Below are 25,409 nucleotides of genomic sequence, written 5' to 3'. Positions count from 1 at the left end.
CTTGGGACTCTGAATTATACTTTGGGAAGAGGGTCTTCAAAGTGTTGCCGGATTATATTGGATCTCTGGTCATTTAAAGGGAATGTATTCATCTATTTTATGACTTAAACGGACTGATTTTCTCTCCATGTTGTTTTGACCGCCAGACCACGAAGGAGCGTCATATGTGGACCTGTCCTTTCCATCCTCCGGTCCAGCTCTACTTCATCATCAGGAACACGGAGCGCTCTCCGGACTTTCAGATATCCCGGATCAAGATCTGGAACTACAACAAGAGCATCAATGTAAGAGACCAGACTGGCAGGTTGAGTATGAAACTACACCCTATTTCTCCTTACGTCGTGCACTACATTTGGCCCGAGCCTTTGCGATAGAGGTTGCCGGTAGGTTGCCAGTTCTAGTTAAAAGGGTTGCGTTAAGTGAAGATTCGAATGGAATCTGATAGAAATGGTACTTAAGTTGTTAGCACGTACTGTGTGTGCAACCCTTACATATGCAGCCTCTGATTGGTTCATCACACCAGTCCTAGTTCAGAATTACCAAGATGCACTCCATCATTTGTTAACAGTTGCTCATAAATCCAGCTTGCTTCAGCCAGCCCCAGTCATTCTAGAGGGTGACCACCATATTGGCAGCAGGCTTTAGGAGGGAGGGAAGTTGTGTTTAACCGGTGGCTGCGTGAGCTGCCAGTCAGTCCATATGTGGAACAGTGCGAGATTAACCCTGGGGGATTAGTGAAGGGACTCCCGGGTTACTGCTTCTGCCTCCCACCCTGCTGCTGTCACAAACGGGACTGACGGGGCACAAAGCCCAGGCAACCAGCGCTCTGTCTGGAACGATGGATGTTATGGGGTGATATTAACAGCGTCTCTGTTCATTGAGTCCGTTGTTAGGGTACTGGTGGTGTGTTTTAAGCTGCGAGGTAAGGAGCAGTGCGATCCAGTGGGTGGAGATGCACTGATTTAATGAGCAGGGATTGAGGAGATTGGAGTCTGGTTTTAGCCATCCACTATGTCTGTCTGTGTGTTGGTGCGGAGGCTACTTACGGTTAGCTTTACAGTTGACTATGTCTGCAAGGTTAGCTTCATTTCTCCCAGGTATGTATGAACATTTGGGCCTACAACTAGGAAGCTCCTTGGTTAAAAGTACAGTATTACATTCGGTTTCAGTGTTGATCTAGCGATGTCATGGTAACTCGAATATTCTAGCTCTTTGACATTTCCCTTTTCACCTCTGCATTTTTTAAAAATGTAAATGTATTTGACTTGGAGTTCGTTAGAAAATAAACATTAAGACATGGTCTACCAATATCAATGCATTAAATTAATATTGCCCTGCGTAGAGCCTGAAATAGCCGTACTGTTCTTTTTCAGGACCTGGACATTGGCGCCCGGCATGTGAATCTTTACCTCAACAGCACGCTGGTGTTCGAAGGCGAACTGGACAAGGGCTGTGGCAACCAGGTTTTTGACTACAGCACCAGCATTGCCCTCCAGGCACTCCAAGTTCCAGAATCTTTCTCTCCCAGCCCCATGGCATCTGGACACGGTCTCTGTGGCGCCAGCCCACAGCGCCATTGTGACAGGAGCGTGGAGGGGAACAACGGAGGGCACCATCGTGACCCCAACCACGGACTCTCTCTCGCTGAGGGGCTAGCCCAGGTCAGAATAGACTTGCAGGATAAAACGCACAACCCCGTTGCCCCCGCGCCTACACACCGTCCCCTACAGAAGAACTCCTTTGACGTGGACCCACTGGAACTGGACCTCCCCCACCCCCCTCTGAAACAGCAGCTGGAGCAGTCAGGTCAACCCACAGAGAGCACAGTCACCACCCAGCCTTCCTCCTCCAGGACTCCCCAGTGGCTACAGCCCCTGGCCCGGAGCGCCCCCGAGGGCTGCGAGGCTGGGAGGGAGAGGCCCCTCTGGCTAGTTCCCCAGCAATCTGTGGAGTCCAAACCTCCCCTCCCCCAATCCTCCTCCACCTCAGTGCTCCCGGAGCTGGGCTGTAACCCAGGGAGGGTGTGTCAGGGGTTGGAGAGGACGGTGAACGGGGGCCAGGGGAGTGCAGACTCTCTGGACCTGGGAGGTGACCTGCTGGAGGAGCTGAGTGACCAGCAGCGCCAGGACCAGCCTGTTAGTGGACGTAGGAGCGCAGCCAGGCACAATAACGCTAGTAGTACCAGCAGCAAACCAGCAGTGGAGCACCAACATGGAGCCATTGGACTGTCCATAGGTAGCTAACCCAGTGTGTGTGCTATGTGCTCGTACCTGTTCTGAGCCATTCCATACCTTTCCATACTTCTGCAGCTCTTATATCTACTCTGCATACTGAGCTGTTCAGGAAAGAGGCCAGACGTTCATTTGATTTCATGTAACCTTCCTAAGGTCAGAGACAGAATGATCTCTAGTGGGAGACTGTTTGCCTTAGTTTTGCAACTCACTAATGACCCTCCCCCCCCTCCCCTCCCCCTTCGGGATCTGCCATTAGTTTCCCAATGTTCTTGTCAACGGCAGACCAGACATATCTTTGTTTGTCCCTAAATAAGATTATAGAGCAGACAGATTGCTGCATCACATCAAATCTATATCCTATAATAATCTCTCTTTATCTCCCTGACAACAGACTCCCAGCCAGACCCTCTAGTTATGGGTCACCCCCCCGATCTGGAAACACACAAGGCACATGCCAGCTGGCTCTGACAATATCTATTGTGGACATATCACCCTGAAGTGGGTCAAAGACTCTTTGACTAGCATCACACCAGCTGTCGGAGCTGGGCTATTCAGTGTGAAAATCACATCAACATTACCATGACTTTTATCTTCTACATACCTGGAATATGTTAACCATTATTAAATTATAGATTTGTTTTATTGCGAGCCATAACTTTAGTAGTGTAAATCCTACTCTCAAAATTATATAGAGTAGTACTAGAATGTATAAAACGGGCCCACAATTACCTTGCTTTCTTCCCTATTGCTCTTAACTACACTTTTATTATGTACTCTGCACTGCCTTTGAGGTAACATGAGAGTGTGTGTGTTGATTCCACAGAGGAGCCAGGTTCAGTATCGGGCAGCAGCAACCGGAGGCAGCAGCGTACCCCCCGGGCCCATCTCCGCAGCCAGCAGGACCATGACGACACCCTCATGGAGTCCTGGGACTCCCTCACCAAGTTCAACCAGTGCCAGCGTGGTCGCATCTCCAACATGAGCTTCGAGGGCGACATCTTTGACGAGTTCCTCCAGCGTTCCTCCAGAGCCGCCACTATTGCTATAATACCCTCCTCCGGCCCAGGAGCCTCCTCCTGCAGCCCCGTCCCCCACTCCTCCCACCTCTCCTTCCCCGCCCCTCAAGGGGGCCTCTGTGATGACCCAGAGGATGACCTTTCTGCAGAGCCGGAACGCGAGGAGGAGTTTGAAATTCCGGTCCTCCCACGTGGTCAACGTCTGGTCATTAACATCTTGTCCACGTGGGGCGATCGCCACTATGTGGGCCTCAACGGTCTCGAAGTCTTCAGCTCCAGCGGTCAGCCCCTCCTTCCCACCCGCATCCGCGCCGACCCGCCTGATATTAATGTGCTGCCTGCCTACGGAAAGGACCCGCGTGTGGTAACCAACCTGATCGATGGCGTCAACCTCACACAGGACGACATGCACCTGTGGTTGGCACCTTTCACCCAGGGGAGGAGTCACGTGATCTACTTGGACTTCGCCGGGCCGTGTCAGGTGGCCATGATAAGAGTGTGGAACTACAACAAGTCCAGGATCCACTCGTTCAGGGGGGTGAAGGAAGCTGAAATGCTGCTGGACGGGAGGTGCATCTTCAGGGGAGAGATCGCCAAAGCATCAGGGACTCTGTCTGGAGGTAGGGGAGCATTAGTGAGGGACAGGTTCTCTCATATGACACCCAAATGGGTAGTTCTATTTCATTTCAGCAAGCTATGACACCCACCATCTCAAATTGTTCTGAAATGGTTTCAGATAAGATAAGCACTCTTGCAACATTACATCTGAACTCTGAGAAATTCAACTAATTGATCACACCCAAATTGGCCATTTCAATTCATAGGATTCATATAATATTCAATAAATGTAGTAACCAACATCCAATTTGGACCAAATCTCTTAACAATGATTAAGCCATCCACTGACCCCCCAACCCCACACCAAGCCCACCCCAACATCCAGTATACAGCATAAATTCTCTATGTTTGACAAGTAGTATGAAGCTGTGGCTTGGAGTATTGTTTATTCATACTGTGTAATGTATTCTCAGTAAATTTGGTGGTATTTTCTTCCCCCGTTTAGAGAAACTATATGTTGAAGTTGCTTGCATTTCCCCCCATAAATGTATGTTAAAATACCAGGTTTTGCCCACTAGATGCCACTGTTTCTTCTACTGCCACACCCTTTTATCAATGTTGCTGGTCTCTTGTATTTATTAAGTGGATCACAACACTGTCTTTGCAATTTTGGGTAGAAAATAGCTTTTGCTCATGATGAAAATAAGTGGTGTGGTGATCCGCACAATTCAAGCCAGTCCTCCATGAAAGCAATTCAATTTGTCTTTCCATTAGTCATAATCTGTGTCCAGGAAAGGACCCCTCTGTGTGTAGTTCATTCCCTTCAAAAAAGGTCTGTATAAGACCATTCCTGGTGAACTGAATTGCTTTCATGGAGGACTGGCTTGACTTGTGAGGATGACTACACGATTAATTTAAATCAACAAACTGCGATCTGGGAATGACAATAACATTAGAACTATTCTCTTAGATTATAGAACTAGAGCATTTGTTTTGTGACAAAATAGGTTTAGTGTCATTTGTTTGCCTCTAACATACTGAATTCTACCTCCATTAGGGATTATTCATGCCTATCCTTAACCTCCACTAGGGATTATTCATGCCTATCCTTATCCTTATCCTCCACGGCTCTCATCTTATTAGGTCTGGACCAGTTCGGGGACACCATCTTGTTCACCACGGACGATGAGATCCTGGAGGCCATGTCGAGATACGACGAGACGTTCTGCGGGGAGGCAAAGGGCTCCGAGGGTCTGGTTGGATACGAGGAGGAGCTGCAGAGGCCCCGCACGGCCGACGGAGAGGGGGAGGAGAGACCTTTCACCCAGGCTGGCTTCAGACCCGAGGACGACCTGACTGTGAGTTTGACCGGACTGACCTGGACTTTACAGTTTAAACGTGGAACGCCTTGATTGATCCAGGGCATGCAGGTTTTGTTCCAGCCCAACACTAACATTTCTGATTTCTATTCACTGCCATTTTTCAGTTAAACCTCCATCTGAACCCTACTGTTGGTCAGTCTGAGACCCTGGAGCAGATCCCTGGAATGTACAATGGAAAGTGTGAGTGCTCTTGTCTAAATGTAGTGTTATTCATGATCATTTCACACATTTTACACACAGGACTGTCTTTTTATGTCTGTAAAATATAGCTAGCTCAGCTTGTTCCACGCTGACTCTCCTCTCTCTCTCTCCACCGTCTCTCTTTACAGGCCTTAGGATAGAGTTGAGTATGACATGGGGGGACTCCCACTACGTGGGCCTGACGGGGTTAGAGGTGGTGGGGAAGGAAGGGGACAGCCTGCCTCTGGACCTGACCATGTTGGACGCCTCGCCACGGGACCTCAACGACCTGCCTGAGTACGGCCAGGACACACGCACCCTCGACAAGTCAGTACTGTGTGTGTGTGAGTGTGTGTGTGTGTGCGTGTGCGTGTGTGTCTGACCTAGCAACGCTGACAATATAGATGGATCTAACTGCGTACCCTCTGAGGATGTATTTTAAGACATGAAACGCCAAAGTGATCCAGTTAACTTGTCAATGACAACAGCGTTGCAAGGGATTTTATTCATCTGACTCCAACTCTTATGTGTCTATCATGTCAATGTTTATTACAGCTTTGTTTTGATATATAGCAGGGGTCGTCCACCCTTCCGTGGTAAGCAGGCACACCTTAGACAGTCAGTAAACAGTCATGGGTGGCTGGTAGGCCGTCATATAAACTCTCATAATCTATGAATCCCATCGAAACTTCACCTCTCCCCTTTCCTACTCCCTCAACCAGTCCCCCTCCCTCCCATTTTGAAATGCCAGGCTGGAGTACGCCCCTACCCTCTTCTGGCCCCTCTTCCCGGGGCCCCTCACCAGTTCAGACAGATGAGCAAGCGGCTACTCTCCTCCTCCTGGCTCTCGCTTTTCAGGTCGGAAGAAATAGTGCTGGTCCGTGTTCATCTGGAGCATGTTGGCACACATTAGGTTGATGATGGACAGGCAGTGGTCCCAGAAGATGTCCCTGGAGCTCTCCACCAAGAAGGGTCTCACTGGGTAGGAGATCTCGTTGCCCATGTAGGAGCAGGTCAGGTAGAGGCAGGTGATCACCACGTCCTGCAGCTGGTGCTCCGTACCCACCTCAGAGGAGACTAGAAGTCGACCAATTATGATTTTTCAATACCGATACCGATTATTGGAGGACAAAAAAAAGCCAATACCGATTAATCGGACGATTTTTAAAATGTATTTGTAATAATGACAGTTACAACAACAGAACATGAGAACATATGAAAGCTGTTGGTTCCTTTTAACATCAGTCTTCAATATTCCCAGGTAATAAGTTTTAGGTTGTAGTTATTATAGGAATTATAGGACTATTTCTCTCTATACCATTTGTATTTCATATACCTTTGACTATTGGATGTTCTTATAGGCACTTTAGTATTGCCAGTGTAACAGTACAGCTTCCGTACCTCTCCTCGCTCCTACCTGGGCTCGAACCAGGAACACAACGACAACAGCCACCCTCGAAGCTGCGTTACCCATGCAGAGCAAGGGGAACAACTACTCCAAGTCTCTGAGCGAGTGATGTTGGAAATGCTATTAGCGCGCACCCCGCTAACTAGCTAGCCATTTCACATCACATCGTTACTCCAGCCTAATCTCGGGAGTTGATAGGCTTGAAGTCATAAACAGCAGAGCTGCTGGCAAAACGCACGAAAGTGCTGTTTGAATGAATGCTTATGAGCCTGCTGGTGCCTTACCATCGCTCAGTCAGACTGCTCTATCAAATCATAGTCTTAATTATAACATGATAACACACAGAAATGTGAGCCTTAGGTCATTAATATGGTCGAATCCGGAAACTATCATCTCGAAAACAAGATGTTTATTCTTTCAGTGAAATATGGAACCGTTCTGTATTTCATCTAACGTTTGGCATCCATCAGTCTAAATATTCTTGTTACATTGCACAACCTTCAATGTTGTGTCATAATTACGTAAAATTCTGGCAAATTAGTTCGCAATGAGCCAGGCTGCCCAAACTGTTGCATATTCTCTGACTCTGCATGCAATGAACGCAAGAGAAGTGACAGCATTTTACCTGGTTAATATCGCTTGCTAACCTGGATTTCTTATAGCTAAATATGCAGGTTTAATAATATACACTTCTGGGTATTGATTTTAATAAAGGCATTGGTGTTTGTGGTTAGGTACATGTTGGAGCAACGACAGTCCTTTTTCGCAAATGCGCTTTTGTTAAATCATCCCCCAGCGTTGCATTGATTATATGCAACGCAGGACACGCTAGATAAACTGGTAATATCATCAACCATGTGTAGTTGTAACTAGTGATTATGATTGATTAAGTTTAATGCTAGCTAGCAACTTACCGTGGCTTCTTACTGCATTCGCGTAACAGGCAGGCTCCTCGTGAGGCAGGTGGTTAGAGCGTTGGACTAGTTAATCGTAAAGTTGCAAGATTGAATCCCTGAGTTGACAAGGTAAAAATCTGTCATTCTGCCTCTGAACACGGCAGTTAACCCACCGTTCCTAGGCCGGCATTGAAAATAAGAATGTGTTCTTAACTGACTTGCCTAGTTAAATAAATATTTTTTAAAATTAAATCGCCAAAATCGGAGTCCAAAATTATACGAATTAATCGGACATTCCGATTAATCGGTCGACCTCTAGAGGAGACCACCTTGCGGTATAGTTGAACGCCGGGGTGAGGGTGCTCTGGTTCCCCCAGCCGAGGTCGAGCAGGAGCCTGTCCACGCTCTGATGCTACAGCCCTGGGTCGTTGGGGGACAGGTTCTGGAGCCGGTAGCAGTGCTGGCACAGGATCTCACCGAGGCAGCGCAGCAGATCGCCAGGGAAGACTTTGACCATCACCCTCTTGGGCATGTCGGGGGCCATGTTGGAGATGGTCAGGGGGGCCTTCTCGACCGGCGAGGTGGCGTTGTCTGAGCTCTCGATGAGGTCTGGGGGACACTGGTACTGGGTAAGGGTGGACAGGTTGGTGCATGACTGAGGCTTCTCCAGGTTCTCGTTGTTGAGGTGGGTCACGCTGTTCTCCTTCCGTTTCTTGTTGATAAGCGAGTGTCGCTTCAGGTTCTTGTCTTTGGCGTTGTTGTAGTTCTGAACGGCCGTGTCGTGGCCCACCGTGACCGGCCCATCTCCGTCCGCCTTCTGATAGCTGGGCGAGAAAGACTGCAAATTTCTCATGAGTTGGATCAAGAGGCAGTCTGAGCAGATTATGTCAGGGTCAGTAGTGACTGTGGAAAATGAAATGGAATCTTTTTAGCCATTTGAAATGCATGGCAAAGCCAGGCTACATTTTCCCACTCAGTCAACAGCATTGTGCATCGGTCAACATTAGGTTTATCAAGTCGAAAATCCAAAGAACTTAAAATGGTTTATTTGTTGATTTGAAATGTAAAGACACTTTGTTTAGCCGTAGGCTTTGGTTTCAAGGCGGTTATGGTTGTGTACATCGGCTGCGGCTGCGGTTCAAGGTTCTGAGATGGAGTGTCCGCGTCGCAGTAAAGGGGCATGTCATAGAAGCGATGCTGTGAAAGATGAAGTGTGATGTTCGCCATAGTGGCTAACGTTTTAAACTAAATAACTTAGCTTGTCGGTGGCTGCTAGTGCTAGCAAACTTATAGTGTTGCAATCCAATGCGTCAATGGACGGTTAAAATGTTTTCTGACAAGTTCTTGCATTGATCTGGGTCGGTGGAACCTCCGTTAGCATCGCGCATGCTCTGTAAATACGCTACTAAAGTAAATTGACTTTTCATGTCAAATGCAGCATGAGGGGAAATTGAAACTTTGTGCATTCTCAGAACTGAGGGGTATAGTACAAAACCGCTATCAAGGCGTAAGCCAACCAACTTGCCTAAATATTCTGGTACAACTTTTTATTTTGTAGAAAGATGAAATGGAAATTTCACAAACCAAAAGACACTTGTATCTAAGTGTAGCTTTTTAAAAATTCTTATTCTTATTTTATATTTTAGCCCCTTTTTTTCTCTCCCCAATTTCGTGGTATCCAATTGGTAGTTAGTCTTGTCTCATCGCTGCACCTCCCATACGGACTCGGGAGAGGCGACGGTCGAGAGCCATGTGTCCTCCGAAACACAACCCAACCAAGCCGCACTGTTTCTTGACACAATGCACATCCAACCCGGAAGCCAGCCGCACCAATGTGTCGGAGGAAACACCGTACACCTGGCGACCTGGTCAGTGTGCACTGCGCAAGGATATCCCTGCCGGCCAGTGCCTTAAGTGAAGCTTTTTTTAGTGGCCATAAAATTAATAATTATTTTCTGGTTGTGTACCAAAGTTGATTCTGCTTTGTAGTATACCCCTCTGTAGGCGCAACAACAGTGCACAACAAAACTGCCACTGAAAAACGTAAACAATGTCACATGGCGTTTGAAGCAGCAGCAGCTCAATGCACCATCATAAAAACGAAATGTAAACGTTTTTTTTTATGTATTTCAAATATCATGCTATAGCCTTGCATGGAACAATTGTGTATTTGAAAAGGTTTTTTTTCTCCTCTAAAATACACACTGTAAAAACAAAAACAAAAAAGGTTCACTTTACACAGAAGTGAACACGTACCCCTACTGCAAGGATAGGAAGCAGTCTAAATTGCCCCAAGTATAACAAAGTGTTTCATAAATACTAGGTTTTCATTTCCGTTATGCTGTAGAATGACTTGTACATAACCAGTGAGGTGTCGCTCTCTCTCTCTGTCCAGACTCATTGACGGCCACAACATCACCACTGAAGACCAACACATGTGGCTGATCCCGTTCTTCTGTGGCCAGCACCACACCCTGACAGTCAACTTTGACCAGGCCCGTACGGTGGCTGGCCTCCGCATCTGGAACTACAACAAGACCCCAGAGGACTCCTACAGAGGGGTGAGAGAGAGTAATTTGTTTAATCACTGCGATGGAGAACTTCCTGCCTTTTTAGTATTCTGGTGGAAGTGTCAAATTAAATAATAGAAATATCTGGGCCCTGTAGGTTGCCATTGTATTTCGGAGTTGTCGTTAAATGTGCGGTGCGTTGTAGTTGTACAAATCTATGCGATGCCCCATAAGAGTGCATATACAACATATGCAATAACTGCCATAGGTTTTTTTAAATAACTCTGAAATTACTGAGAATGTTGTTTTAAGGGGTGAATCCCTATTCCCCACAAAAAATACAATTCTAACCATGATCCACATTTTGTTAAGGGACCCATGTATTGTTCCTGTTCCTGTGTTCTCCAGGTGAAGGTGATCCATGTGTCTCTGGACAATAGGCTCATCTCTCCAGCAGAGGGCTTCCTCATCAGGAAGGGACCAGGGAACTGTCACTTTGACTTTGCTCAGGAGATCCTCTTCATCGACTTCCTCCAGAACCCCACCACTGGCCTGGTCAACAGCAAGACTACAGCAGAGGACTTGGCCTACACACTGAAGTGAGTACTTGTAGGCTAGTCTGATCCCAGATCTGTTTGTTTCTGTCTTGCCAATGACCAAAAGAGTTGGCAAAACAGCATAAACAGACCTAGGACCAGGCTAGTTGTAGGCCACCTCCCAATAGGAAGGTGTTTAAAGTAATGGCTCTGTTGTTGTAAGACGTCTGTTTTAAGACGTCTGCCTGCTTCCCAGCCGAAACAGTCTGGTAGAGTTGGTGCATTGTGACGTTTTTGTTCGTTTTTGGACTCCGGTGAGGTTTTTTTCGGCTATTCGGGCACACAAACAATTCTCTGGAGGCGAGCTGAAGTTTGGAGCCGAAGTCTACGCCCCTTCGTCTGTGATTGGTTAACAATGGAGATTCTAAAATAAAGTCTTTGTAGTCATTCAACGAGAGACGACTCATTTAAACATTTTTATTGAAAAATATCTGACAGATTTCTTGAGTTATCTTAGATGATTTCAGACTATTTTGAGGAAGTGTATACTGGCTAGGGCGCCTCAAAATGGACAAACAGTACTATTGACACTTTTTTTTATTAGTTTTTGAAGGGAGGGTCTTTCAAGGGAGTATTCAAGCACACTCGTTCTGTTCGGCCCAGCCGGACTGAAGCGTGCTGATGCCTTTAGCGTCTCGTAAAATAGCATTATGTCCATTATCCTCACTGTGCCAAACACTTAGTCGTGCATCCAAAGTATGACGAATTCATATGATAATTCATATAGAGTGGCTACAGATACAGAGTTTCTGTATCCCAATTTGCCCAGGCTAAAAATACAGATGGTTTTTTTACGGAGCTCAGTGCCCACTCTGCTGCCTACGTAGCTGCTGTGGTGAGTGCTTCGCTGCCACTCCCCCCTCCTCTATCGTTTTTGTCTGGTCACTGGTGCAGTGGCAATTTTAGCATGTAAATCTTGGTGGGGCAAAAAAAAACTATTTTTCTTTTTGCATGCCAGCAAAGCAACTACACAACACTAAGCAATACATTAATTGCACTAAAACGGTGACAAACGGTGCCCACAAACTGCCTACATTAATCTGTCCCAACAGAGCTTTCTTTTCAGCACCATGGAGTGAATCGTTACCACTGCTACACCTGGCTATCAGCACAGCCTTGTCTGGCAGCGAAACAGTTAATTCAGCCTCATGTATTTCCTTTTTAAAAAACATAGCTGATATGGCACACTTGCTTAAACAAATGTGGTTTCTACTGATAACTGAGCTGTACAAACTATGGCATAAAGGAAACAATGAGGGGTTGAGGCAACTCGTAATTTCGATTGCGACATTAATGAGCGAGCTAAGATGGGCGTAGTCAGTATAACTATTTGTTCAGCACTTTTGAAATGTACAGAGACAGAATTCAGAACACAGGTCGTTCTTACAGTATTCTCCTTGTACACCAAGTCAGAACCGTAGGATAGATAAAGGAGGCAGGCATATAAGCAAACAATGAAAGCTCCTACAATATTCAATGATGACATTTCTCAAAAACAACCTACATGTGCACCACCAAGTCATAACAGTAGGCTAAGTTATGAGGGGGAAAGGCAGAAATTATTAGGGTGAGACACATAGGCTACTAACATCTTACTACACAACATACACTTAGTATTACTTTCGTAGCGACAGTATACATATCTCCCTGGCATATTACATAATTTATGCAGCAGCATACAATACATTTTTGGACTCACCTTGTTGTGCTGCGCTCACATGAACAGGAAGATGACGCAGCGGTCCTTCTTGTCGGCAAATTTTGTCATCAAACTTTTTCATCAAAGTCTGGCATTCTCTGGATTTATGGGGCATTCAAGACAAGTGGGAACTCTGAGGGGGGACAAGGTTGAATCGTGACGTCGGTGATCTTCAGGTCAGACCTCCAGAAAGAGGCCCTAGTTCCAGACTTGGAATTCCCGTTCATAACGTATTTTCCCAGTCGGAGGTCATTTTTTTTTAGAGTTCCCAGTTGTCTTGAACTCACTGAAGAGTTTCCAGTTCTTTTGAACACAGAAGAAGTCATGCTGGATTGACAGCCTGGCCAATGTATTCAACCTTTTCTGGCCCATGGTGTTTCATGTGAATGTTTATCCTTTTAAGCTTGCAAAATTGACCCTTAAACCCAGACTTGGACCACACACCCTCTCCACTGAATTACAGGCTAGTGAAGCTTGCAGTTAGCCACTGATTCCTTTCAAACCACTCATTATTGAATTTGCATTTCCAACTTGTTGTGTAATGTTTATGTCCAATGGCCGGTGAGCACCAATACGTTTTATCTATAGTTTTTCTTCATATGAGAAGGATTGAAAAGGATTTGCCAGTAGATTGTCGACTTGATTCATGATGATGACTGCTTGTCTAGCGTGCTAGCTAAGATTTTTAAAGTCTGATGTTGACATGATCAGTCCATTCAAAGCTACTGTAGATATAACGTGATTTGACGTCATTTTATCTGTGGCCAATGACCTTGAGCCTTCTTGGCTGGGCACTTCTAATGTAAACCTATGGCAGCACCCAAGGGGCTTGAATTTATCGAGCTCTCTGCGTTGATTTTGCGGTTACATAGTGTTCCCTTGAGTGACAGAAGACTGAGCCAATCACAGCGCAACTAGAGAACATTACCAACCCCTATGCTCTGTATGTTCCGCTGGCTGCCCCTCCATCACAGAAAGCACTGAGCTAGGCTGAAACACCTGCATTTTGGAGTTGCCTTACTCAAAAAAGCAAAAAATACACCATGTTTGTATGCAGCTTATTAACTCAATGATGATTTTTTATTTTTTTTTACATTGTTTGCAAACTGATATGTGACACGTATTGAAAATAACATGAAAAACAGACAACAGCAAAAATAAATTCCATTTGCCATACCAGGAGGTTATGCAACCGTTCAGGATGCTCTCGATGGTGCAGCTGTCGAACCTTTTGACGATCTGGTGACCCATGCCAAATCTTTTCAGTCTCCTGAGGGGGAAAAGGTTTTGTCGTGCCCTCTTCACGACTGTCTTGGTGTGTTTGGACCATGATAGTTCGTTGGTGATGTGGACACCAAGGAACTTGAAGCTCTCGACCCGGCTATTTTCATGTTTTATACACAATACATTATGGACATGTTCGTACAAACTTTGTCGTCAGTATTGCAGACATAAGCACGACACAGACAGGCAGTCTAGTGATTTCATGTTCTTCTTAGGCACGGAGTTACATGCATCTATTTACTCTCGCCACGATATCAACATATGGCGTAACTATGGCACCGGATGACACAAAACAAAAATGTGTACACTATGTGTCCAAAGTGTAGGGACTGAGTCCTGCTTGTGCAACTGCGATATCTGTTACAAAAGACTGACAGAGAAGATTGTAACTTTCATAATATATATGTTCGTTCAAATCTCCTCCGGGTTTTTACTTCAGCTGTTCAGAAATACGAGGCAGAGATATCGGCTTCATCATCATCACGAAACGTGAAAGGGAGGGGGGAGCAGCAGCTACGTTAGAAAAACCAATGTGTGCATAAAATAACACATGGGCAGAACCTGATCCGGATCCTTACCTTTAAAAAATACGTTTCCTGGAGGGGCAGGTGGGGCGTGGGCGAAAACTCTGTTTCCGTAGCCACGGCCTATTTCATATTCTCAACTACAGTACTGCTATACAATATGAGATATAATCTTAAGGCTTGTGTCTTGTGTGGTTTTCAGAGCTGGTTCCAAAAGACAGGAGCATGCCAGCATGGACTACGAGGCCCCCATCATGCCTTGTGGATGTATCCTTTCTCCTGCTGCTCACAAGAAATAGTCCCACAGAATACAGTATGCCTTTACTAACATAACATGTCACCTTACATAGTCCCCTTACATGGACATGTAGAAATAATGCGACCAGTGGATAGAATTGACCCCAACAATAAATAAATCACCTTATAGTGGATCAAATTGACAAATATATATTATTATTGTTTTGCTTTTCGTAAATGTCATTACAACCAGTTTTGCCTGCTGGGATACTGTAATCTGGACAATCACTAAATTACTTGTTGACTGCCAAAGTCCTGAGTGTGTACATGGCTCCACGTCTCTCTTCCTTAACCCTTGACCCACCAGTCATCTTCCAGCTGCAGCTGCTGACCACCTGGGGTGACCCCTACTACATCGGTATGAACGGCCTGGAGTTCTATGACCAGAACGACGAGAAGATCCCCCTCAGTGACAACAGTATCCTACCTACAATGTCAACACCACACACACACACACACACACACACACACACACACACACACACACACACACACACACACACACACACACACACACATATATATACTGAGAACCATCACTGCTGCAATCTGCACTTGGTCGCTAGTCTCACTAGACCTGACTGGCTGAGCTTCACTATATACAAAAGTATGTGGACATCCCTTCAAATTAGTGGAATTGGCTATTTCAGCCACACCCGTTTCTGACAGGTGTATAAAATCGAGCACACAGCCATGCAATCTCCACAGACAAACATTGGCAGTAGAATGGCCTTACTGAAGACCTCCGTGACTTTCAACGGGGCACCGTCATAGGATGCCACCTTTCCAACAAGTCAGTTCGTTAAATTTCTGCCTTGGTGCTGTGAAGTGGAAACGTCTAGGAGTAACAACGGCTCAGCCGCGAAGTGGTAGGCCACACAAGCACACAGAACGGGACCAACGTGTGCAGAAGCACTTAAAAATCGGCTGTCCTCGGTTGCAACACTCCCTACCGAGTTCCAAACTGCCTCTGGAAGCAACGTCAGCACAATAACTGTTCGTCGGGAGCTTCATGGGTTTCCATGGTCGAGCAGCCGCACATAATCCTGAAATCACCATGCGCAATGCCAAGGGTGGCTGCAGTGGTGTAAAGATCACCGCCATTGGACTATGGAGCAGTGGAAACGCGTTCTCTGGTGTGATAAACCATCACGCTTCACCATCTGACAGTCCGACAGACAAATCTGGCTGGGTTTGGAGGATGCCAGGTTAACGCTACCTGCCCCAATGGATAGTGCCAACTGTAAAGTTTGGTCCATAAGGAATAATGGTCTGGTGTTGTTTTTCATGGTTCGGGCTTGGCCCCTTAGTTCCAGTGAAGGGAAATCTTAATGATACAGCATACAATGACATTCTAGACGATTCTGTGCTTCCAACTTTGTGGCAACAATTTGGGGAAGGCCCTTTCCTGTTTCAGTATTACAATGCCCCCGTGGACAGCGCGAGGTCCATACAGAAATTATTTGTTGAGATCGGTGTGGAAGAACTTGACTTGCCTGTACAGAGCCCTGACCTCAACTCCAACGAACACCTTTGGGATGAATTGGAACGCCGACTGCGAGCCAGGCCTAATCGCCCAACATCCGTGTCCGACCTCACTAACGCTCTTATGGCTGAATGAAAGCAAGTCCTTGCAGAAACGTTCCAACATCTAGTGGAAAGCAGTCCCAGAAGAGTGGATGGAGGCTGTTATAGTGGCAAAGGGGGGACCAACTCCATATTAATGCCCATTATTTTTGAATGAGATGTTCAACAAACAGGGGTCGACATACTTTTGGTCATGTAGGGTAGCTAGTGTGATACCTCGAGTCTGGCCTGAGGCTGGTCACCAACCATGGTCCTGGAAATCCACAGGGTGTATAGGCTTTTGTTATAGCCCAGCATTAAAACACCTGATTAGTTGAATCAGGTTTGTTTAGTGCTAGGGTGGAACGAAAGCCTGCTCTCCCTGTACTGTCATCACTATCTGGCCAACTTGCAAAGTCAAAAACCCTGCCTAGTTCTACAATTTATCTTCTTAAATTCTGATTTTAGGCCTAACCTTAACCACACTGATAACCTCACGCTTAACCCTAACCTTAAATGAACACCAAAAATAGATTTTTTTTTTTTTTTTTTTTATAAATGTCATAGCCAATTTTGATTTTGCAGCTTGGCCATAAAGTAGGAACCCAAACCGGGACCAAGTTTGGTGAAATCCCAAACATAAAATATACCCTGAAACCATTAAAGGGGGTCCTCTAGTGGAGGAAATAGAAATGGCAGGAGTAAAGCCATAGTAGTCAACACAAATTGGCTGAGTCCATTCTTTAACAGTGCTTCTCCTAGACATTGCTGCATTCCCAGACAGTGTGAATGTCCTGGACAGTGTGAACGGTGATGTGAGGACTCCAGATAAGCTGGTAGATGGCACTCATGATGGCAGACACATGTGGCTAGCACCGGTGCTTCCCGGACTGGTGAATCGCGTGTATCTCATATTTGACCAGCCAGTGACCGTGTCTATGATCAAACTGTGGAACTACTCCAAGACACCACAGAGGGGGGTAAAGGAGTTTGGGGTAAGTCAGTCTTCTGTTCTCTCCTACTTAGTACGGTAACACTGACCATGTTCATCAGTGAGACCCAGGATTTAGGACTTGGGAACAGAGCAGAATAAGAATCATTTCTGACAACAATGGACTAATAAAGTACTATTATTATTATTACTATAAACTCTTCCCTAGATATTTTATGTAAACAATAATATGTTCTCTGTTTAACTTTCTGGGTGAAAATCAAAGCGAATAAATTAATGACTTACTGTTAGAACCAATAGGAACGTCTGTCCTTGAAAAGACACGAGTTCCTCCACTATGCTTCCCACAGTCTCCTGTGGGTAGCGTAATGGACGCCTGTTAGCCTTCCTTGTGTCTTCCTTTGTGTCTTCCTTTGTGTAGCTGTTAGTCGATGACCTCTTGGTTTATAACGGCGTCTTGGACAGCGTGAGCCAGGCGGCGCGGGGCATCCTGCCCACCTGTGACCCGGTGTTGCCCTACCACACTATCCTCTTCACCGACAACGCCCGCATCGCCCACCGTGAAAGGAACACTGTAATCAGGTAACCCCAGCATGGGATTGGCTGCTGTAGCCTGATATAAGCAAATGATTTGCTCTGCTGCCTGTCCATCACAATTCACACAGGTGCAGATTGGTTTGGCTGCTTGGCCAACAATTTTCACACATGCTTATTGGTTCTTCTGTCCAGGCTGCTGTCAACGTGTTCATAGTGGCAGAGTATGTGAAGTAATTTACCATATTCATATGTTGTTTACGAAGCATGTGATAAATACAAGTCGATTTTAAATGAGTTGTTTCAAATGGAAGGAGACTGTGTAGGATAGTGGAGGAGCTGTCATGTCTTTACAAGGACGGACATTCCTATTAGTTGTATCAGTGAATGATTGGCACTGAAGTCTTTTTCTTTGTTAAACGGAGATGTGCTCTCTCTACTCCAGCCCCCGCAGTAGTAGCAGACATCACGATCTGAAACAGTGAGTAACAGAGTCCCAGATTGGCCTTGTGTCAGTCAGCCCTCCCTCGGGTTGCGTTCCTACCCCCAAGTCACCCCAGTCATCCCAACCTCCAACCCACAGCTTAGCTTGTGATGCCAAGTCCTTCAAGTTCCAACAGACCTACTGGTCCCTTGTCACTCCACCTCTCTGTAGCTTCTTTGTAGGACATAAGACTTGGAGCTTCAAGCTTGCTTGTCTGTCCGTCCTCCATTTTGTGTCCTCCGCGGCTCCTGTGCTCCAGCCTTTCATATACCTGGCCAGATAATGCACGGGCAGAAATTAAACGGTTTTGTTTTCCCCCGCCTTGTTTTGTTTTGCAGCAACTATGTGGAGGACCAAGATGTGAAGATGACCAATGAGAATCAGATAGTCCATCACAACAAGAAGAAACAAACCGCTGATCCAGGTAGCCAATGCAATTCAGTCAGAATTTCTTTGTTCAGTAAATATACATTTTAAAATACCACGTGTAATACAATAAACAGTGAGAAGCAAATTAAACAAAAAGCTATAACTACCTTGTTACATTATCAGTGTTGTTAGAGGTGATATTTCTACACTATTATTGACCCAGATGTTTCGGTGTCTTTTAAACATACCAAATGCAACAAAACATCTGTGTGAATGTCCCCCCTGCCTGCTGAAATGCAAGGGGAGAAAATACATTTTTTTTTAAACAAACTTGGAATTTCTGATCTATTTTTGTGTGTGAACAACCCTTAACTTTTTTTGGACCATATAATTAACCAAAACCATATTTGGTTTCCCATCTTGCAGCGCTTCGGCCTAAAACCTGCATGACAGACACTGGAAAGCTGGGGAAAAGGAGGTACTGACAGACGGACTGACAGGCAGACGATCAGAAAGAGAGATGGTGGTTGGTGTCTCACTGGTTAATTGTAGGGAACAGTAATGAAGGGATGAGGGTTTACTGACTATCTGCACTATCCCCCTCTGGGGACTTTTAACACAAGCCTTGACCAGCCGAAAAGAAAACAACTCCCATTGTCTTCCATCAGTCATTGAACTATAGTGTTGCCTAGTGACAGCTCTTGTGTGTGAGGTGGGTCTACTTTTGAAGAGGCTTGTACAGAACACATTGGGTTTGTATCCATCCGCCCACAGGATTGGCCTTCCACTTTCTGGTTGGATTGGTTCTCTTGTCACTCCGATCTCTCTAGACTCCTACAGATGCATAGTACATGTGTAGTGCTAACGTTACATCCGATTAGTAGTCCCTGTGTAGTAGTACTACATCGCATAATAACTGTGTAGTACTACACCATATGTATAGTACGTGTGTAGTACTACATCAGTACTGCGTCACATACGTAGGACCTTTTTGTAGTAACTCCAGTTGTGATTGTCCTTTTCACAGTGTCAGAGTGAACCTATATTAGGCTGCTATGTCGGCCATCTTTGTGCCTGGTGATGTTACTACTCCTGTCTGTCGCTGCCCCTCTTGATGTTGTGCTGCGTTCTCCTGCCGCTCGTGGTGCAGAGCTACTCAAAGATGAACTCCGTGACAACAAGTACGCTCTTAATAGATGGGATCCGGATCCTACATTTTATGAATGAGTTGTGTTGATGAAAAGCCTAGTTTTAATAGCCCCTCGCCTAGCGGCATAACACATGACAATTGAGTAAAGCAACTGCAATGTGCACCAACCCCGTCTGAATGCTATGCAGTAAACCAGTTCATATTTTCTCTCGTCTAATATCTCAAATTATTTTTCTAGGTGTCTGTTGTCTTCGGATGGAGGTTTAACCTTTGAAAGATTTTACAACGCAGGGTGGATAATTTGACTGACTGTCTGTTTCATAAAGTAGAATCAGGCATCGGTACTGAGTATTGGGTCACATTGAAGCAATAGGTCGGATACAGTTTTAAGGCATCCTAGGCCGCTGCATTTGCTTAACACAAAAACAGTACACTTGCTTAGATATGCATTTTGCAACCTCGAATATATGAATATTTTTGATTAAGTAATATATCGGTGAAACTATAGACGTTCAACAATATGTATTACTAAAACATGTTTGCAAACTAAGTGACCTTTTATTGAAGTTGTTTGATATGAAAACAGTTAGAGACACCCACTTGTAGCGTTAGTTGTAGGCTAAAATATTGTTATTTCCATAAGTTTAGATATATTATCAAGATATAGATTGTTGTGTAAACAACATTTTGGCCTTTAGTTGAAAAACACCTAAGAATATGTAACCATATGTAACCAGAAATATTTAATATGCAAACACTGAAAACATACCTCAAATAGGTCAAATGTGATCTTTACAAAGGGATGGATCTTTGCAGAAATCTTGTTTTATCTTGAATGTTTGAGTATAATCTATAGTTGGCGTGGTATACCTTATACCCAGTAGTATTTTGTTGCATGGACAAGTTACCACAGTTGTGGCTTCGGTTACAAATGTAAAAAGGTAGACCCTTGTATTTTTTAAATAATTTGCTGCTTCATTGAGCCACAATATAGCCTATTTCTTACTAAATACTCTTGTATATGATAGAGGAGTTACATGTTTGTTTTTTTAAATGCAGTATTCTGTATTTGATTTAAAATGTCAGTCTGTGGGTATAGGCTTCACACTGCACCTCCGTCATGCTTTGAGTGACGGTGTTATTACTGTTAAGTGTGACATTCCGCGTTGAAATATTTTTATTATTTTTTAAAAATCTTGTTCAAATAAGTGTATTTTATTTGAATAAATAAAATGAAATCCTTTTAAAACAAGTGACAGAGTGAGTCTTGATGTCATGTAATGCTGCTTCTCTTCAATGCCACCCCCCCCCCAAAAAAAAATATATGGACTCTTCAGTTTGATAAACATCGCTCAAGACACTTTAATGCAGAATCTGCAACACAATTATTCTCTTTGATAAGGAATGACTACGGTATTCAGTTATACTCTGCTCACATTCCAGAGGAGTAGTTGACGACCGACCAGGAGTCCTACTCATACAAACATATTGCCATGAAGTACACTTCTTTGGAGATGCCATTCAAATTTTCCCTGGGAAGGTCCCCGCCTCCCTCTGGTCGTCCCATTTCTGGATCTGGGGGACAAACGGGTAAAATAAACATTTACTTGACAGACCAGACCAGTTAAAACCCCTACATTTTGACATAGTTGTAACAGACCAATTATCCTGCATGATTTTTATTCTATTTGGATTGGGTATAGTAATACAGTATCTCATTTTGCAAAAGGTGAATGAACTCTGAGAGGAATCACATGTTCGAATATTAACTCTGCTGACTAAAGAGTTTTCCTTTTTATGGCCACTAATTGCTCGACTTGATAAGGCCGGAGTCATGTTTTGCTCAGAATAGGGCTAATTGAATAAGGCCAGATCTTTTTCCTCCAATAATGCTTACTGTCTGTTGCACCAGCAATAGTTGAAGACAGACCCCCTTCAAATGATGTCTATAACCCTTTGAACCCAGTAACCTCTTTAATAAAAAATAAAAAATAAATTCAGTTAAGTGTAGCAAATCACACTATGTACCATAATAGCCTGTTTTGCTTTTTAACTGAAACAGGGTGAACAATGGACACATTACCTCAAATGACCTCAATGTACTTATAGACCAGTCAGTCAACCCCCCCTGTATGTGTTGTCAATACTGTAGGTCTACTCTACAGAAACCCTTTCTAATTCACTTAAGGACTTTTAGCTAATGAAAAATAATATCTTAAAAGCATTACCCAGGAAATGGGGCACAGTGATTTGTAGACCCTCTTATACCAGTCACATGGGGCAGTGTCGACTCCTTTGGCGTCCAGGGATTTTTGGCAGCGATGAAAATCTATAAATATAGCAACAACAATGGGGATGTTGGGGAAAAAATGTGCACGTCAATGAGTTCGGGGCAAGGGTTGTGGTCTTGTCACTGGTCTTGTGTAAATATACAAAATTGGATTACAGTCCTCTAAAAAGGTTAAGGTCAGGGTCTTTAATTTGAACCCTTATTTTACCAGGTAAGTTAATCACCTTTTTGACACACATTCTAAAATAGACGTTTTCCACAAGGACATGGTTCTGTCCCACATAATTAATTGGCACACACTAAACACATTCACAATTAAGAAAGGCACTGGATAAATTAAAGATTGATCTGTACTTGCCTACGTGACTGGTATGACTACAGAACCAGTCCTAGACTTTGACCTTGGAGTCTAGACTTACCCAGATAGTTGTAGAAGCAGTTCCTTGTCTGATTTTGATTGGGGAATCTGGCATCGAAGGGAGCAGTGCGATAGTTCTGGAGCTTAGTCGCAATATCCTCTGCCATTTTTAGTTCTGTCGGGAAAACATGCTTGAATGAGGAGGATGCAAGAAAATGCAATAACCTCTGTCCAAAGCCTACAATGACGCTATCAATTGAAGGCAGGGCCGACCCCAGGCATAAGCGACATAAGCAGTTGCTCAGGGCTCCTGCCAGCTAGAGGGCCCGACCAAAAAATATATGTATGTATGTATGTACGTACACACACACACTATATATTATACGTGTGTGTGTGTTATACATTTTTGGCAACTCAGGCATGTTTTCACCTTACTGAGAGTAAGAATAAGAAAATATGGCACGTGCAATTTCGAAAAGTGGTTGTGCATCAGCAGTTTTTCTCTTGCTATGTCAGTCACTAACAGTCACTCAATTAGCCATGTCAGCTGACAATTTTTTGTTTTTTAGTTAGTTTAGCCAGCTGTCTTAACTTGATGTAATCATGGCCGAAAACCGACTGGATACGCAGGGCACGTGTCTATGGGCCCTAACCTCCAGGGGGTCCATTTTAATTTTGGAAATTAAAGGAAATTTGCTGTAAAACTGCTAAATGTTTCTCTCTGCCCCATGGCAAAATTAGTAGAATTGAAATTCAGTAGAATTGCATGAAATATGTTATACGATTGCAAAATGTTCTCTCCGCCCCATGGCAAAATGTGTAGAATTGCAGGAAATGTACTTTAAAACTTAAATGTTTCACTTCATCTTCAAGAGGGTGGGCCACTAACATGTTTTTTCACGGGGTGCCCCCTAACCAAATTTCGTTTAGGGCCCCCAAAAGGCTAGGGCCGGCCCTGAGTGAAGGTGACTAAAAATCTCCTTAGCAGGTATGATGAGATGAGGCTATGTTTAGGCTACACCACAGACAAATTACTCTCATTTCAATTGTCTACGACCTAAGTGTCGATTTTTAAGGAAAAGTACCAATAAACATTTCTGTGGTTACAGACCAAATGTTGCCATTGAGGATAGAAGTGGGGCGCCACAAGTCTAATACAATGACCACTTTTCTACATTGCAGAACTTAGACGAATTGTTATTTAAGTACAATAATACAGAAATACAATAGACTAATAGGAACGCCAATACAATGTTCTTAAACATAAATCACCAATATCTAAGAAGTAGACTTCTTAATCAATATGAATTAGTCCTAATTACGTTTTTTTTACGTCTGTTAATGGAGAGTGTTATAAACGATAAATAAGTCACTCGCAAGCAAATGAGGAAATAAAATAACTAAGCTAATGATCGACTTGTTTGCTCATGGTTTCATTTTCAGAAGCTTCCCACCTTAATTAAAACACTATATTCGTGTTGCATAAAATATGGTGTAGGTCTAATATAGGCCGATTTTTATTTAGGCTTATACTAGAAATGTAACAAATATTTACCTTTGTGACAAGTGCTGCGTTGTTCAAAGTGACTATTGTACTAAAGATGATGATACCCGAACACCACGCGTAGGCTCCCTTGGCTGATGACTGAAGTGCGCCCTTGCGCGCGCGCTGGTCTTGTGGCTGTTGTAGCCGTGCAGTCCTATCAAAACGGTATGGCGGACGCAGGTCACATTGGAATGACTGAGATAGTTTAATCATGTGCAAGATCGATCACATACAACTAATGATAAATCACTGGAAACCTTTCATTTTACCAAAAATATGTCAATTTCCATCATTTGTGAGATATTATAGGTGTATGGCAAAACATGATAGCCTACATTTTGCAGTTGAGGAAGTGGCATTTTAACAGGAATTCTGTCCGCCTGTAACTAGTAGATAATTGATATAGGTTTGGCCTAATGCCAAAATAGGTTAGATAAGACAGAAAAAAAGTTTATTTGTAAATTGGCCTAAATAACTGTAATCTGTACCGTATGCTACACTGATAACTTTTAGGGAATTAATTTAATAAAGATAGGCTAGGTTGAATGAGTTGAATTTGTATTTTATTTTGTAAGAACTATAGCCAGTGGTATTTGGGTACCATTTTGGGACATGGAATGGATGCAAATCCATTGCCAAGTTAAAGTCCCAATTCATGCTATCCAGATACGCCTATTGATCAATCGATGGATATAGATGGACAGACATCGATCAACACATGCACGCTATCATATGTCTGAGCTGGTTTAATCGCTCTGTCGGTTTGTAAAACAATAACCCTCCCCTACACTATAAAGATAATTTTCAAATGACCTCAAACAAACGCCGAGACAACCGTAACTGCGCAACAGTCTCCACCTCTTCGGACATTGAACTTTCCCTTTTCTATACGAGCCTGCCTCTCAATGCAAGAGGAGTCACTGCAGGCCCTGGTTCGAATCCAGGCTGCATCACATTCGGCCGTGATAGGGAGTCCCATAGGGCGGCGCACAATTGGCCCAGCGTCGTCCGGGGTAGGCCGTTATTGTAAATAAGAATTTGTTCTTAACTGACTTGCCTGGTTAATTAAAGGTAAAAATGATAAATAGAATGCAACGTAATGTCGAACAGCTTCGCTCTTTGCCACCCCTTTAGGACTCGGTCTGAAACTCCGCGAGGAAAGATGTGGGCTAATTGATTGCATGTCAGCATTACTACAGGCTGGAGTGTAGTTCTTTAATTCTCAACGTTTATGTTGCTTTTGTCAGTAAGCATGTAAATAACATACTTTCATTCAATCACATGGACAAAACACTCACTGTACAGAAACAGATTAGACTATACATGTACATCAGCTCTCATACTGGCTAAACAATATGAAAAGGATTAGACTATATGTACAGTGCCTTGCCAAAGTATTCGGCCCCCCTGAACCTTGCTACCTTTTGCCACATTTCAGGCTTCAAACAAAGATATAAAACTGTATTTTTTGTGAAGAATCAACAACAAGTGGGACACAATCATGAAGTGGAACGACATTTATTGGATATTTCAAACTTTTTTAACAAATCAAAAACTGAAAAATTGGGCGTGCAAA

General features: G+C 44.1%; 2 protein-coding genes and 1 pseudogene across 3 annotated transcripts in view; 1 reads left to right on the top strand and 2 right to left on the bottom strand.

The window, feature by feature from the left end:
• The window catches only part of LOC118366118 (katanin-interacting protein-like), a 31,984-nt gene extending 11,089 nt beyond the window's left edge, over positions 1-20,895 (top strand). For both annotated transcript variants that reach the window (XM_052489066.1, XM_052489065.1), the window contains exons 14-27: positions 147-284; positions 1,374-2,235; positions 3,058-3,870; positions 4,952-5,166; positions 5,295-5,370; positions 5,520-5,697; positions 10,070-10,235; positions 10,593-10,783; positions 14,490-14,554; positions 14,892-15,002; positions 16,913-17,145; positions 17,524-17,684; positions 18,459-18,544; positions 18,916-20,895. In XM_052489066.1, the coding sequence (XP_052345026.1) occupies positions 147-284; positions 1,374-2,235; positions 3,058-3,870; positions 4,952-5,166; positions 5,295-5,370; positions 5,520-5,697; positions 10,070-10,235; positions 10,593-10,783; positions 14,490-14,554; positions 14,892-15,002; positions 16,913-17,145; positions 17,524-17,684; positions 18,459-18,544; positions 18,916-18,974 (3,354 nt within the window). In that variant the 3' untranslated portion in view covers positions 18,975-20,895. The remainder of the gene's footprint in view (positions 1-146; positions 285-1,373; positions 2,236-3,057; positions 3,871-4,951; positions 5,167-5,294; positions 5,371-5,519; positions 5,698-10,069; positions 10,236-10,592; positions 10,784-14,489; positions 14,555-14,891; positions 15,003-16,912; positions 17,146-17,523; positions 17,685-18,458; positions 18,545-18,915) is intronic.
• On the bottom strand, positions 5,955-10,051 carry LOC118368874 (cyclin-dependent kinase 5 activator 1-like; annotated as a pseudogene).
• Positions 20,896-20,976: 81 nt separating the features above from the next.
• LOC118366162 (cytochrome c oxidase subunit 6B1) lies at positions 20,977-24,068 on the bottom strand. Its single transcript, XM_035748615.1, has 4 exons — positions 23,843-24,068; positions 22,349-22,462; positions 21,868-21,968; positions 20,977-21,214 (listed from the first exon to the last, which is right to left on the bottom strand). The coding sequence occupies exons 2-4, from the start codon at positions 22,452-22,454 to the stop codon at positions 21,161-21,163; spliced, it is 261 nt and encodes an 86-aa protein (XP_035604508.1). The 5' UTR covers positions 22,455-22,462; positions 23,843-24,068; the 3' UTR covers positions 20,977-21,160.
• Between the last annotated feature and the right edge of the window lie 1,341 nt (positions 24,069-25,409).

This window comes from Oncorhynchus keta, chromosome 3, assembly GCF_023373465.1.
Source record: "Oncorhynchus keta strain PuntledgeMale-10-30-2019 chromosome 3, Oket_V2, whole genome shotgun sequence".
In the NCBI taxonomy this organism is placed as follows: Eukaryota; Metazoa; Chordata; class Actinopteri; order Salmoniformes; family Salmonidae; genus Oncorhynchus; species Oncorhynchus keta.
This window is presented reverse-complemented; position numbering and strand designations above follow the sequence as displayed.

Coding starts and splice junctions, on each gene's coding strand:
- LOC118366162 (XM_035748615.1), bottom strand. CDS start 22,454: ATGGCAGAGGATATTGCGACTAAGCTCCAGAACTATCGCACTGCTCCC. Junction 21,969..22,348: donor CTGCTTCTACAACTATCTGG/GTAAGTCTAGAC, acceptor CTATATTTATAG/ATTTTCATCGCTGCCAAAAA. Junction 21,215..21,867: donor CACTGTGCCCCATTTCCTGG/GTAATGCTTTTA, acceptor TTTGTCCCCCAG/ATCCAGAAATGGGACGACCA.